The 13,240-nt window shown below is 44.8% G+C and overlaps 1 protein-coding gene across 1 annotated transcript; it reads right to left on the bottom strand.

Moving 5' to 3' along the window:
- Positions 1-1,490: 1,490 nt before the first annotated feature.
- LOC122540718 (rho-related GTP-binding protein RhoB) lies at positions 1,491-3,328 on the bottom strand. Its single transcript, XM_043676847.2, has one exon. The coding sequence runs from the start codon at positions 3,190-3,192 to the stop codon at positions 2,602-2,604; it is 591 nt and encodes a 196-aa protein (XP_043532782.1). The 5' UTR covers positions 3,193-3,328; the 3' UTR covers positions 1,491-2,601.
- Positions 3,329-13,240: the final 9,912 nt, after the last annotated feature.

The raw sequence follows: 13,240 nt of genomic DNA, 5'->3' as shown, positions 1-13,240 counted from the left end.
TCAGTTTTGGCTCTACCAAAACTGCTTGGAGAAAGTGTAATTGAACAGAGCTGTTATGGATCAACAGACAGTGGGACCAAGAAAGTTAAACAGATATGTAATATTGAAGGAGGAGAATTTTTTCACAACCTGCTGCGCTTTTCCAGCAACACATTTTCAGCTATGTAATATTGAAGGCAGCTTTGAAAAGATACTGAATTAAAGGTACAACTTAATTTATAGACTTAAAGTTTGAAAAACCTCAAGATTTGGCAATTCAAACATTTACTGAGAGTTCATTTAACAATGAATTAATTTTCATATTGCCTAAACATTAGCAAAATCCATAGAATGGCATGAGAAAAAGCCCAAGAAATACTAATGGTGACACTACAGTTCCCTCATTGAAAATGTTACTTAGTTACTGTACTCTTGTTACAGAGTCCCATTCATGCTTTGCAAACAAAGCATCAGACTGTATAGAGTGATACAATTATTTGCAAGCTATGGGGAGAATTTCTATAAAGATTCCAATCAGATGTAGGCAATTTAGCTAAAATAGTCATCGAAGCTAAAGTAGCAGATACAATTCAGCAGAAATTCAACATACCTTGATAAGGTGAAAACAAACACCAACATTTAGTAGAAAGCTATTTTGATTCCCATTTGTCAAGGATGGGTCCAAAAACATAATAGTTTGGCCAAGTTACTATATCACCTCCCATAGTTTGGAGATGCTGGTGTTTCACTGGGGTGTACAAAGTCAAAAATTAACACCAGGTTTAGTCCAACAGGTTTAAATTGGAAGCAATAGCTTTCAGAGTGCTGCTCCTTCATCAGGTGGAAGGAGTGGCACTCCAAAAGCTAGTGCTTCCAATTTAACCTGTTGGACTATAACCTGGTGTTGTGTGATTTTTAACAATGTACCTCCCATAGGGAGTGCTAGATTATTCAGTCACTGGAGACACCAAAACAGATGCAAATGAATGATGAGAATTGCTCGTTTTACCCTTAACAGCCTTTGCTAGCTTCAAAAGCCATGCTCACCAGCTTAAAGTTTATGAATACATTTAGTTTCATCAATGCCACTGGTTTTAAAAAAAAAAAGAGTCAGCAAGATATGGTCAAGTTTGCGTTTAGAACATAGGAACTAATACATCGAATGCACTGGTAAACATTTGCTAAAAAAGCAACGATATCCAAGTCATGTACAGTCACTTGAACAAGGCAGTGGCTGGTTTTAGGACCTAAAGGGACGCATCGACTCCGCAGAAAACTGACCGCACCCATTTCTTCGGAAGACTCCGTTTAAAAATTACACTATTTATGGACACGGGTTTATTTTTTTTTGAAGCAGCGTGTTTTGTAAGCGTTCAATGACCGTCAGAAAGACTGAGCCCTTTCGTGAGGCAGCAGCGCGCAGACTCAGTCACCCAGTGTAAAGTTAGTTTGACAAAGAAAATTCAGATTCCGCCGGCCAGGAAATACAAAAACTGCAAACAATACAAAAACGCGGTCCGATTATATTTAATACTTTTGTGAAAATGAGTTTACAGCTTACAATTCACTCTAGAATCATGTAAACAAGCGCACGTCTTAGCTTCGCCATTTTTGTTTCTGGTCCATTTTTTTGTTTTAAAACGGAGACAATGATTAACCTCAGTAACCCACATGGGAGACGTATCAAAAATATCAAATGTACTTTTCAGCCTCTTTAAAAGGGTAGTCTTTTTTTCCTTTCAGACCAGAAAAGAAGTCAGCACACAGAAAATCCATCTTTCAACTCCTCAAAACAATAGCTTTTTTTTTTAATGTGCCCCTTAAACTTTTTTTGTCTGTGATGCCAGAGCAATATTTTCTTTTTTAAAAAAGTCACATCGAACGGTTTGGAGATGAGAACAGTCAGTCAGTCTTGGATGTAGAGAGATGGCGAGGGGAAAGAAACCCCCAAATAAAAAAAGCTAAAGGGTCGTGTCCAGTGTGTGTCTCCGAGCAGGGGCGGCTCTTGTGCTCAAATCTCGGTGCAACTGGATACCCCCCCCCCCCCAAAAGGGGAGCCAGGATCAGTGACAGACAGCATCTCCCCACCCCCGACCTTTGACAAAAAGTTGTCCCATTCTGTTTCCTTTCGTCTACCACATACAGCCAAAAGCAGACGAGAGGGCATTAAACACGGTCCTAATCTTTTCTCGCTGGTGAGAAAATAATGCTTAGATAATTTAAAGAGAAAAAAACATCGAAATATGTGTCTAGTCCCAGGCTGCACCCCACCACAACACCACGCACTTACCCCTCCCTCCCCCTCCCCTGGAGAGTGTTCAGTTCAGTCCAGTCCCTGTTGCAGCCAGTGATGTGGAAAGCTTATCAAAATATCCCCTCAGTGGATCCACTAAACCTTCAGGAGAAAGGAAGGATCGTTTCCCCCTCCTATTCCCCAAAACAAAAAAAACCCCCTCCCTCCTCAGTCAGTCAATCCCCAGTTGCTCCATCCCCCGCTGGACTGCGGTCTGTCCAAGGCGAGAGAGATAAATATCGGAGAGACAGAGAGCTCAGTTTCCCCAGAGAGAGACGGTGGGGGTGGGGGGGGGGGAAAGAGTGTGTGAGAAAGTGTAACAGGCAGCATCATAAGACGGAGCAGCAGTTCGCACAGCCGCTGCTGGGCCGGGCTCTCTTCTGCAGGGCTGCTCTGGTGGCGGTCTCGAACACCTCCCGGACCCCCTCCTTGGTCTTGGCCGAGCACTCCAGGTAATCGTAGGCTCCGATGCGCACGGCCATGGCGCGGCCGTCCTCGGTCCTCACCGGCTCCTGCTTCATGCGGGCCAGCTCGTTGCGGACGTTCTCGTCGTTCCGCAGGTCCTTCTTGTTGGCCACCAGGATGATGGGCACGTTCGGGCAGAAGTGCTTGACCTCGGGCACCCACTTCTCGGGGATGTTCTCCAGCGAGTCCGGGCTGTCCACCGAGAAGCACATCAGGATGACATCGGTGTCCGGGTAAGACAGGGGTCTCAGGCGGTCATAGTCCTCCTGGCCGGCCGTGTCCCACAGAGCCAGCTCCACCTGCTTGCCATCCACCTCGATGTCCGCCACGTAGTTCTCGAACACGGTGGGCACATAGACCTCCGGGAACTCGTCCTTGCTGAAGACGATCAGGAGACAGGTTTTCCCACAAGCTCCGTCCCCGACAACCACCAACTTCTTGCGGATAGCAGCCATCCTCCTCCTCTCTCTCTCTCTCTCTACAAACAGCAGCTCTCGGTGCAACACTGGGGCTTTACTGGCGAAAGGGGCCGGCCGGCACCACTCAATCCGCGTTAAACTTACGCCGCACCCTTCCTCAGAGGCTCACACAATATCCAGGCTGCAGCGCCTCCGCCGCCTTTATAAAGGGGCAGTGCGCTCTCCTAAATATAGCAACCCAATGGAAGGTTCCAGTCTGAGATCATAGACTGCAGGAGCTCACTGATTGGAGCCCGGGCTGTTTGGGAAAGAGCAATCGATTAGTCAGCTCCCAGACAGCAGCAGAGTTCAGTTACATTGGGAAGGGGGAATAAACGCCCACCCAATTCCCTCGCAGCAAGGAAACCCGTTTACAACAATATTGTGTATTGTTTTGAAATCATTTTATATCAAACCAGTTTTTTTGTTTTAAAAATCCAAGGACCCAAACACACCCTCCAGGCGATTTAAACGCAAATTACTCCCCATGCTGGAATCTATACTGAAAACAGAAAAGAAATATGCTGGAAGTCACACTGTCCGTGGAAAGAGAGCAAACTAACGTTTTGAGTTGAGATAACTCTTGGTCACAGCTGATGTGTTTTCAGAAGCAGCAATTTATCTGCACCCCACTCAATCTAGTCTACTGTATTCGCTGCTCACATTTGTGGTCTCCTTTACATTGTGAGAAATCAAACAACACCAGGTCATAGTCCAACAGGTTTCTTTGGGAGTACTAACTTTCGGAGCGCAGCTCCTTCGTCAGGTATCTACATCCTCAACATCGGGCAGAGGAACCGCCGACTGGGTGACCTCTTTGCGGGATACCTATGTTCTGACCTCAAAAAATGACTGATCTTCCAGTTGCCTGTCACTTCAAGCACACCACTGTGTTCCCTGGCCCACATCTCTGTCTCAGGCTTGCTGCAGCGCTCCAGCGAAGCTCAAAGAACTGAACTCCCCCATGTCCCAGCCCCCTTCCCCACACACCAGGCCTTGTTATCACATAGACTGCCATTACAGACTACCCAACGCTGGCTACTAACATTATCCATTAACAGCTATTCACCCTCCCAGCCAGATTGTTACCAACTCCTCTGCCTGTCTAATTGTTCTCTCTATTTGGACTTTACCCCTGTCTATCGTTTACTCCTTATCTCCTCCCCCGACCCTATCTTCTGTATATGAACCAACATTTTCCATCAGTTCTGAGGAAGTGTCACCGGATCTGAAACGTTAACTTTGACTTCTCTTTCACATGATGCCAGACTGTGCAGTCTCTAGGACTCAATATTTTATTTCAATAACTTTAGAACCTGATTCCATCCTTCTTTTTTTAACCCAGCCCATGCTGTTATGACATAGGTTGCTTTTAGCACAGTTACCCATTCTCGTGTATTTCTGGGCTCAATATCACATTACACAGCTGCATTCAGTACAGCCCACCCATTCTCTCCTACTCTTTACCTTTTATTATCACTTATTCAGCGTTTCCTCTGCCCTGGCCTGGTTTTCATAATCTCCTTGTTTATCCACCCCTTTCATATATCTCTTTCTGTCTCTGGGCTCCACCTCCACCTAGCCGCTTAGCTCTCCCCTACACCCCACCCCAATTTCAGTTTTAGCATAAGCGCCACTTTTTTTCCTGGCCTGCTAACAGTTTTGATGATGAGTCACTGGACTCGAAATGTAAACTCTGCTTTCTACCCACAGATGCTGCTAGACCTGCTGAGTTTCTCCAGCAATTCCTGTTTCTGTTTGAGACCTTCAGACGATCATTCTTTGTTTATTTTATTGAGAAAAAGTTATTTCCTGCAATGCCAACCTGTTTTCTTTCTTGCTTCATCCCTGCATTGTGTAAACGGTGCTAAGTCACCCCGCTGTAAAGCATGCTCAGAGATGCCAATGTTATGGGATCCATGTTTTTGTTATGGATGAGTTGGACTGAGTTATCATCATTTTACAATAGATACCACCAGTTACATTCTTTTCAAAAACTGCTATAACAGTGATTCTAAACTGAAATGATTTCAGGCTGCTGATATATTGGTTAAATGTTGTTATACAGTTTGCAGTTAATAATTTTCACTATTCACGATTAGTCCTTGACAGATGAGATCTATGGAAATCCCAAACTGAGGATGGGAATCATAATCTACAGTGAATACTTTTATTGTGAATACAAACAAATAAATATATTTAATTGAATCCCAGACTAATTAGGTATGCAATGATGGAGTTCAATTCTCTGACTGAAATGTTAACACACATTGCTTAATTGAGAATGTTTCATTCAGCATAAATAATTGCCGTGCAAGACACAGAGCTGAAATAAGTTGGGAAATCGAGTCCACATTTCTAACCTGTCAATTTAAGGGCAGTTGATAATAAATGCTCTCTGGATTCATTCGCTGAGCTGGTGTGCTTTTCTACAAACGTTTTGTTGCCTCGCTAAGTGACATCATTAGTGCTTCTTTGATAAGGTGTTGATGCTCTGTCCTGCCTAGTATTTCTGTGTATCTGTTTATTGGTACTTCTGGGTACTAAACAGAGTTTAAAATAGCAATAGAGAGCATTTTTAGAGTTCTTGAGAAGATTTGTAGCTCGGGTTGTGAATGATGTTGTGGATTCGTTCACTGAGCCAGTATGTTTTTCTGCAAACATTTCATCACCTCGCTAGGTTGACATCATCAGTGCAGGTGTTGGTGATCTGTCCGGCCTGGTATTTTATGTCTCTGTTATCAGAGATAATTACCCGACTACTCAGACCCACGGGAATAGCGACTATATCATACATCAAGGACATATCAGAGATAACTACCCAACTACTCAGACCCCTGGGAATCTTAGTGGGGCATAAACCAGTAAATACCTTCTGCCAGCTCCTCACAAAGGTTAAAGACCTAACATCCAACAGGATGAACATTATCTACAAGATACTCTGCAAAGACTGTGAAAAACACTACTTAGGGCAAACAGGAAGAAAACTGACCATACGAGAGCACCATCATCAGCTCGCCACTGCCAGACATGACCAGCACTCTCTCATTTCCAACCACACAGACAATGAAAGACACAAATTTAACTGGGACATTGTAACCATCATAACACAGGCCAAACTGAGACATGCCAGAGAATTCCTTGAGTCCTGGCACTTCAACCGGAGCTCAATCAATAGACACGTTGAACTGGACCCCGTATACAACCCACTCAGATACAGAACAGGAAGAAAATGTCAATTTGTTCTAATTTTGAATATTTTGGAATATTAATTTTGCCACCTAGAAAAGGCTGGCAATTTAAGAAAATCTTCAGAAAATATTTAATCAGAACATTGATTAGGCAAAGGCTTTGAGATTGTAAATATCGATCCATGAATTCATAATGGGCTTTGTAGTGCAGTGGTAGCACTCCTGCCCCTGCGCCAGAATCTCCTTGTTCAAGTCCAATTCTGGGACTTGATGGCCAAGGAAGGTGTATGCATAACATGGTAAACCCTTGCAACATACACAAATGGCAAGTGTTAAGAGTAGGACAGAATCATGATCAGTCATGTACTGGGAAGAGATTTGGAACCTCAACCACACTATGTCACAATTCATATTGCCACGGCAATTCAGAGCCCTCATGGAATTGGTTGGTTCAATTGGCTGGACAGTAGGTCCAAATCAGATTGATATTGCTGGCATTAGGTTTGATCTTTGTTCTGGCTGGGGTGAAAATGAGATCTGCTTTGTTGTTCCACCCATGATCATAGCGCTGTGGGTCAGATCTACTTTTGAACAGAGAACTGAAGAAGAAGGATTCATAATGGAAACAAGGTGGCAAAGAACATGCAAAAATGACAAAAAGCAGCAAAGTTTTACAGTAAGGAAGCACAAAATGTGTGTGCTACTTGTATATAACATTGTGCAAAGACAAAGCACAGTCTCTGCAATGTCAACTGCATGATTACATAGCATGGCAATTATTGTAACATATGTTAGAGTTACTTGATACACTGACATATGTTTGCTGTCCCGAAACTTACTACAGTATTAAATTTCCCTTTGTGTCATGGTATATTATAGCTCATGTGAAGCAAAAGTGTTTGAGACTACTTTCTCAAATTTGTTATACAAGCCTATTATGGCCAGGTGAGGAAGGCTAACTCAGCTCCTTCCTTTTTAACCCCCTCTTGATCGATTGCATCACTTATTTTTATTCCTTTGATGAGGCAGCTATCTGATATATTAATTTAAGATGTATTTTCAAATTCAAAATAAAGGATCTATTTGTTAGGTTTCCTTGAGTGAAAAAGGAAGTTTTTTTTTACTAATTCCACCTCGCCCTCCAAAGAAAATGACATCAATTGCACACACAAACACAGGTAATAAGTTTTTTAAAGTTAAAATGTCTGGTAGAGCTGAAGATAATAATGGAGACATGGTTTAAAAGTTATTAGACACATTAAGATATCAGATTTTGAACCTCAGACCACAGTTCTTTCATTGCTGACTGCTATATTTAGCAGCAGTGAAAATTGTGGGAGTCTTTCAGTTCTTGGTGAATAGATGTTTCCCCAATTTTGTTTTTAACTGGGGGCTGTTTGCTAAGAAAAAGGCAATGGATACAACAACAATAATGTTGCACACCTACAACAAGGAGCAGGGAATTCATATGAAGTCATACAGACTCGAGAACTTTCATGGAGAGGTGCAGTTTTTGTGTGAGATAGAAATGTTATAGTTTTGAATTCAGTGAGATAGAATTTGACCTACCTGAAGATCACCCGCACATTGATCTCTCTCTCTCTCTTTCTTTCTTTGCAATTCCTCTTAGCAGATTGTGTGAACTGAAAACCCATCAAAGATCCTTTACCACTCATGGAGGGTCTCTGAGAGGATTCTTTGGAGTCTATCACCAATGTCTGAAGTGTAGGTATTTTAGTCAACTACAACTGTGCTGCTATCATCAGTTTGTGTGTGCAGAATAACTTCAGAATCAGAACAATCTGTTCTTTATAATTTTTCACGAGTTGAACTATTATTTGCAGAACATATTTTAAAAGTAATGCTCTGCAGAGTTTTCACTTTTCTGTTTATCCTCAGACTTGTGTATATATGGTGGTTTATTTCGAAAGGGTACATATATAAGAACATATTTGTGGGCGGCACGGTGGCACAGTGGTTAGCACTGCTGCCTCACAGCGGCAGAGACCCGGGTTCAATTCCCACCTCAGGTGATTGACTGTGTGGAGTTTGCACTTTCTCCCCGTGTCTGCGTGGGTTTCGTCCGGGTGCTCCGGTTTCCTCCCACAGTCCAAAAATGTGCAGGTCAGGTGAATTAGCCATGCTAAATTGCCCGTAGTGTTAGGTGCAGGGGTAAATGTAGGGGAATGGGTCTGGGTGGATTGTGCTTCGGCGGGTCGGTGTGGACTTGTTGGGCCGAAGGGCCTGTTTCCACACTGTAAGTAATCTAACAAAAAATATTACAGAATCTAAACTGTTAATAATCTTTCTGTTTAAATAGGTTAAATTAAGATAATAAACCAATTATTTGTTCTTGACTAAAAGCTAATTGATATGTTTTTAACACGTTCTACATATTTGGCCAGATCATCAACTTTTATAACATTTGCTATGGCAAATAGATGAGTTGTACTAGAAAATGAAACAGTGCATCCTTTCAATCTCAGTCAGAACTGTGAAGGGCTTTTGCCTGAAACGTCGATTTCGCTGCTCCTTGGATGCTGCCTGAACTGTTGTGCTCTTCCAGCACCACTAATCCAGTATATTGTTACTGGCACCTACTTCTTCAACCAGAATTCTCGCCCACCCTCTGACGACCCCTTCTCCCGCCTCCAACACACCCCATCCACCTGGACACCCCGTGCTGGCCTCTTACCTGCCTTCAATCTCTTCATAGCCAACTGCCGCCGCGACATTAACCGCCTCAACCTCTCCACCCGTCTCACCCACTCAACCTCTCACCCTCGGAACGTGCAGCCCTCCACTCCCTCCGTTCCAACCCCAACCTCACTATCAAACCGGCAGACAAGGGAGGTGCGGTAGTAGTTTGGCGCACCGACCTTTACATGGCTGAGGCTAAACGCCAGCTTGCAAACACCTCCTCCTACTGCCCCCTTGACCATGACCCACCTCCCACCACCAAACCATCATCTCCCAGACCATCCATAACCTCATCACCTCAGAGGATCTCCCATCCACCGCCTCCAACCTCATAGTCCCACAACCCCGCACCGCCCGTTTCTACCTCCTGCCCAAAATCCACAAACCTGACTGCCCCGGCCGACCCATTGTCTCAGCCTGCTCCTACCCCACCGAACTCATCTCCGCATACCTTGACACCGTCCTGTCCCCCTTAGTCCAAGAACTCCCCACCTACATTTGGGACACCATCCACGCCCTCCACCTCCTCCATGATTTTCGCTTCCCCGGTCCCCAACACCTTATCTTCACCATGGACATCCAGTCCATGTACACCTCCATCCCCAATCACAAAGGACTCAAAGCCCTCCGCTTCTTCCTTTCCCGCCATACCAACAGTACCCTTCCACTGACACCCTCCTTTGACTGACTGAACTGGTCCTCACCCTGAACAACTTCTCTTTCCAATCCTACCACTTCCTCCAAACCAAAGGAGTAGCCATGGGAACCCGCATGGGCCCCAGCTAAGCCTGCCTCTTCGTAGGATATGTGGAACAGTCCATCTTCCGGAGCTACACTGGCACCACCCCCCACCTTTTCCTCCGCTACATCGATGACTGTATCGGCGCTGCCTCGTGCTCCCACAAGGATGTTGAACAGTTCATCCACTTTACCAACACCTTCCACCCCGACCTCAAATTTACCTGGACCATCTCAGACTCCTCCCTCCCCTTCCGAGACCTCTCCATTTCTATCTTGGGTGATCGAATCAACACGGACATTTACTATAAACCGACCGACTCTCACAGCTACCTAGACTACACCTCCTCCCACCCTGCCCCCTGTAAAAACGCCACCCCATATTCCCAATTCCTTTGTCTCCGCCGCATCTGCTCCCAGGAGGACCAGTTCCAATACCATACAACCCAGATGGCCTCCTTCTTCAAAGACCGCAATTTCCCCCCAAACATAATCGACGATGCTCTCCACCGCATCTCCTCCACTTCCCGCTCCTCCGCCCTTGAGCCCTGCCCCTCCAATCGCCACCAGGACAGAACCCCACTGGTCCTCACCTACCACCCCACCAACCTCCATATACATCATATCATCCGTCGTCATTTCCGCCACCTCCAAACGGACCCCACCACCAGGGATATATTTCCCTCCCCTCCCCTATCAGCGTTCCGAAAAGACCACTCCCTCCGGGACTCCCTCGTCACGTCCACACCCCCCACCAACCTAACCTCCACTCCCGGCACCTTCCCCTGCAACCGCAAGAAATGCAAAGCTTGCGCACACACCTCCCCCCTTACTTCCCTCCAAGGCCCCAAGGGATCCTTCCATATCCACCACAAATTCACCTGCACCTCCACACACATCATTTACTGCATCTGCTGCACCCAATGTGGCCTCCTCTATATTGGGGAGACAGGCCGCCTACTTGTGGAACGTTTCAGACAACACCTCTGGGACACCCGAACCAACCAACCCAACCACCCCGTGGCTGAACACTTCAACACCCCCTCCCACTCCACCAAGGACATGCAGGTCCTTGGACTCCTCCATCGCCAGACCATAGCAACACGACGGCTGGAGGAAGAGTGCCTCACCTTCTGCCTCGGAACCCTCCAACCACAAGGGATGAACTCCAATTTCTCCAGTTTCCTCATTTCCCCTCCCCCCACCTTGTCTCAGTCCCAACCCTCGAACTCAGCACCATCTCCCTAACCTGCAATCTTCCTCCTGACCTCTCCGCCCCCACCCCACTCCGGCCTATCACCCTCACCTTAACCTCCTTCCACCTATCGCATTTCCAACGCCCCTCCCCCAAGTCCCTCCTCCCTACCTTTTATCTTAGCCTGCTGGACACACTTTCCTCATTCCTGAAGAAGGGCTCATGCCCGAAATATCGATTCTCCTGCTCCTTGGATGCTGCCTGACCTGCTGCGCTTTTCCAGCAACACATTTTCAGCTATTGTTACATATACTCATGTCAATGCCTATATATATAAAACAACTCTGTTTGCAATAAATTTGTTTCCAAACATGAGCACTACTTTTGCAACAAGTGGAACCAGTAGACTTCTGCTTTTCTCTATGTCAGCGGAGAAGCATAGTTTCTTACCTCTGCTACTCGAGAAACTTCAAGCTGGGCAAGAGCGCCATCCACAGAAATAAAGTGGTAAGAACCAATTTTATATCTAATGTAGCCATGATGCGGAGGAGCTGGTGTTGGACTGGGATGGACAAAGTTAAGAATCACACAACACCAGGTTATAGTCCAACAGGTTGATCTGGAAGCACTAGCTTTTGGATCACTACTCCTACAGCTACCTGATGAGGGAGCAGCGCTCCAAAAGCTAGTGCTTCCAAATAAGCCTGTCCGAATATAACCAGGTGTTGTAACATATACAATGTAGAGGGAGTTAAATTGTTAGTGGTGTCAGAGTGAGAGGATAAATCAAAGGATAAGAGCAGCAGATACATGGAGATATCATCATCCACAAGTTCATCTTGAAGGCACACACTGAAGTTACAGACATGGTGGATGCATTGGTTGTAATTTTTAAAAAATCATTGGATTCTGGAGAAGTACCAGAGGATTGAAAACCTGCAGATGTGGCATCCATATTCAAAACGGGAGGGTGGATAACACAGGGGTCACAGTCGAAGGATAAGGGAAAGATCATATAGGACTGAGATGAGGTGAAATTTCTTCACCCAGATACTGGTGAGTTTGTGAAATTCTCTACTATGGAAAGTGGTTGAGGTCAAAATATTGAATATTTACAAGAAGGAGTTGAATATAGGTCTTAGTGCTAAAGAGATCAAAGGGTTTAGGGAGAAAGTACAAACAGGATACTGAGTTGGGTGGTCAGACCCAATCATATTGAATGGCAGAGCAGGCTCGAAGGGTTGATGGCCTGTTCCTGCTATGTTCCTAACAGCATTAAGTGTGCATCTGCATCATGTGGTCTGCAGTGGTTCAAGAAGACAGCTCACCACCACCTTAACAGGGGCAATTAGGGCTGGGCAATAAATGTTGGTCTAAACAATGACATCCACATCCCGTGAATGAAAAAGTTCAAAGAAGGACTGTTACCGGATTTTCATCCTGGTGCATCATGCATGATATTTTAGATTTTCAAAAGTACTCTTTTAAAAATTATTCATTTCATATGAAAGTCAACTGAATTCATCTGGAAATTAACACAGGTGTGATTCCCAGAGTTCTTTTCTCTCAATTCGTCCACATAAGGCTGTTCAGAATCAACTAGGAGAAAGTGAGTACTGCAGATGCTGGAGATCAGAGTTTAAAAATGGGTTGCTGGAAAAGCACAGCAGGTCAGGCAGCATCAAAGGAACAGGAGATTCGACGTTTCGGGCATAAGCATGGTCTTGGCTGATGAAGTTTAAGTTTAAGGGGAAATTAGCTTATTTAAGGGGAAATCAGTTTACAATCTAGAGGATTGTAACACTTATCCTCTAGAGCAACAGCCTGGAATCCCAGTAGGACTCTTGCCATGTGTTAGTTTCCTTTCAAAATATCTCCAAGGCATTATCTACACATGAAGGAGATCTCCATCACCTGATTCTGAGTTTTCTCTCCAACAGTATTGAAAGCAGTTCTTTTATGTAATGAATGCAGCCTTTGAAAGCTGTGGTTGTGGATTATTTCCTGTCTCCTCCTACTTACGAGAGAGCTCCCAGAACAGGGCCAATTTGTGCTGTGAATTCACAATGGCCACACAATGAGGTTGATGTCAGAAATCCGACAAGTATGGTCTTGCATAATAATAAGCCTGGGGAGAGTCAGCTCTGAAACATTCACACTAAATCTGGTGTCTACAATAATTTCAAACAGCAGTTAATAATATATAGTCAGTGAAAGAATA

Source organism: Chiloscyllium plagiosum, unplaced genomic scaffold (assembly GCF_037043375.1).
Source record: "Chiloscyllium plagiosum isolate Xiang-an unplaced genomic scaffold, Cpla_swu_hap1 HiC_scaffold_3, whole genome shotgun sequence".
Classification (NCBI taxonomy): Eukaryota; Metazoa; Chordata; class Chondrichthyes; order Orectolobiformes; family Hemiscylliidae; genus Chiloscyllium; species Chiloscyllium plagiosum.
The sequence above is the reverse complement of the archived record's forward strand: the minus strand, read 5'-3'. Positions and strand labels throughout refer to the sequence as shown.

Excerpts from the sequence above, each read along its gene's own strand:
- LOC122540718 (XM_043676847.2), bottom strand. The coding sequence starts at position 3,192 with ATGGCTGCTATCCGCAAGAAGTTGGTGGTTGTCGGGGACGGAGCTTGT.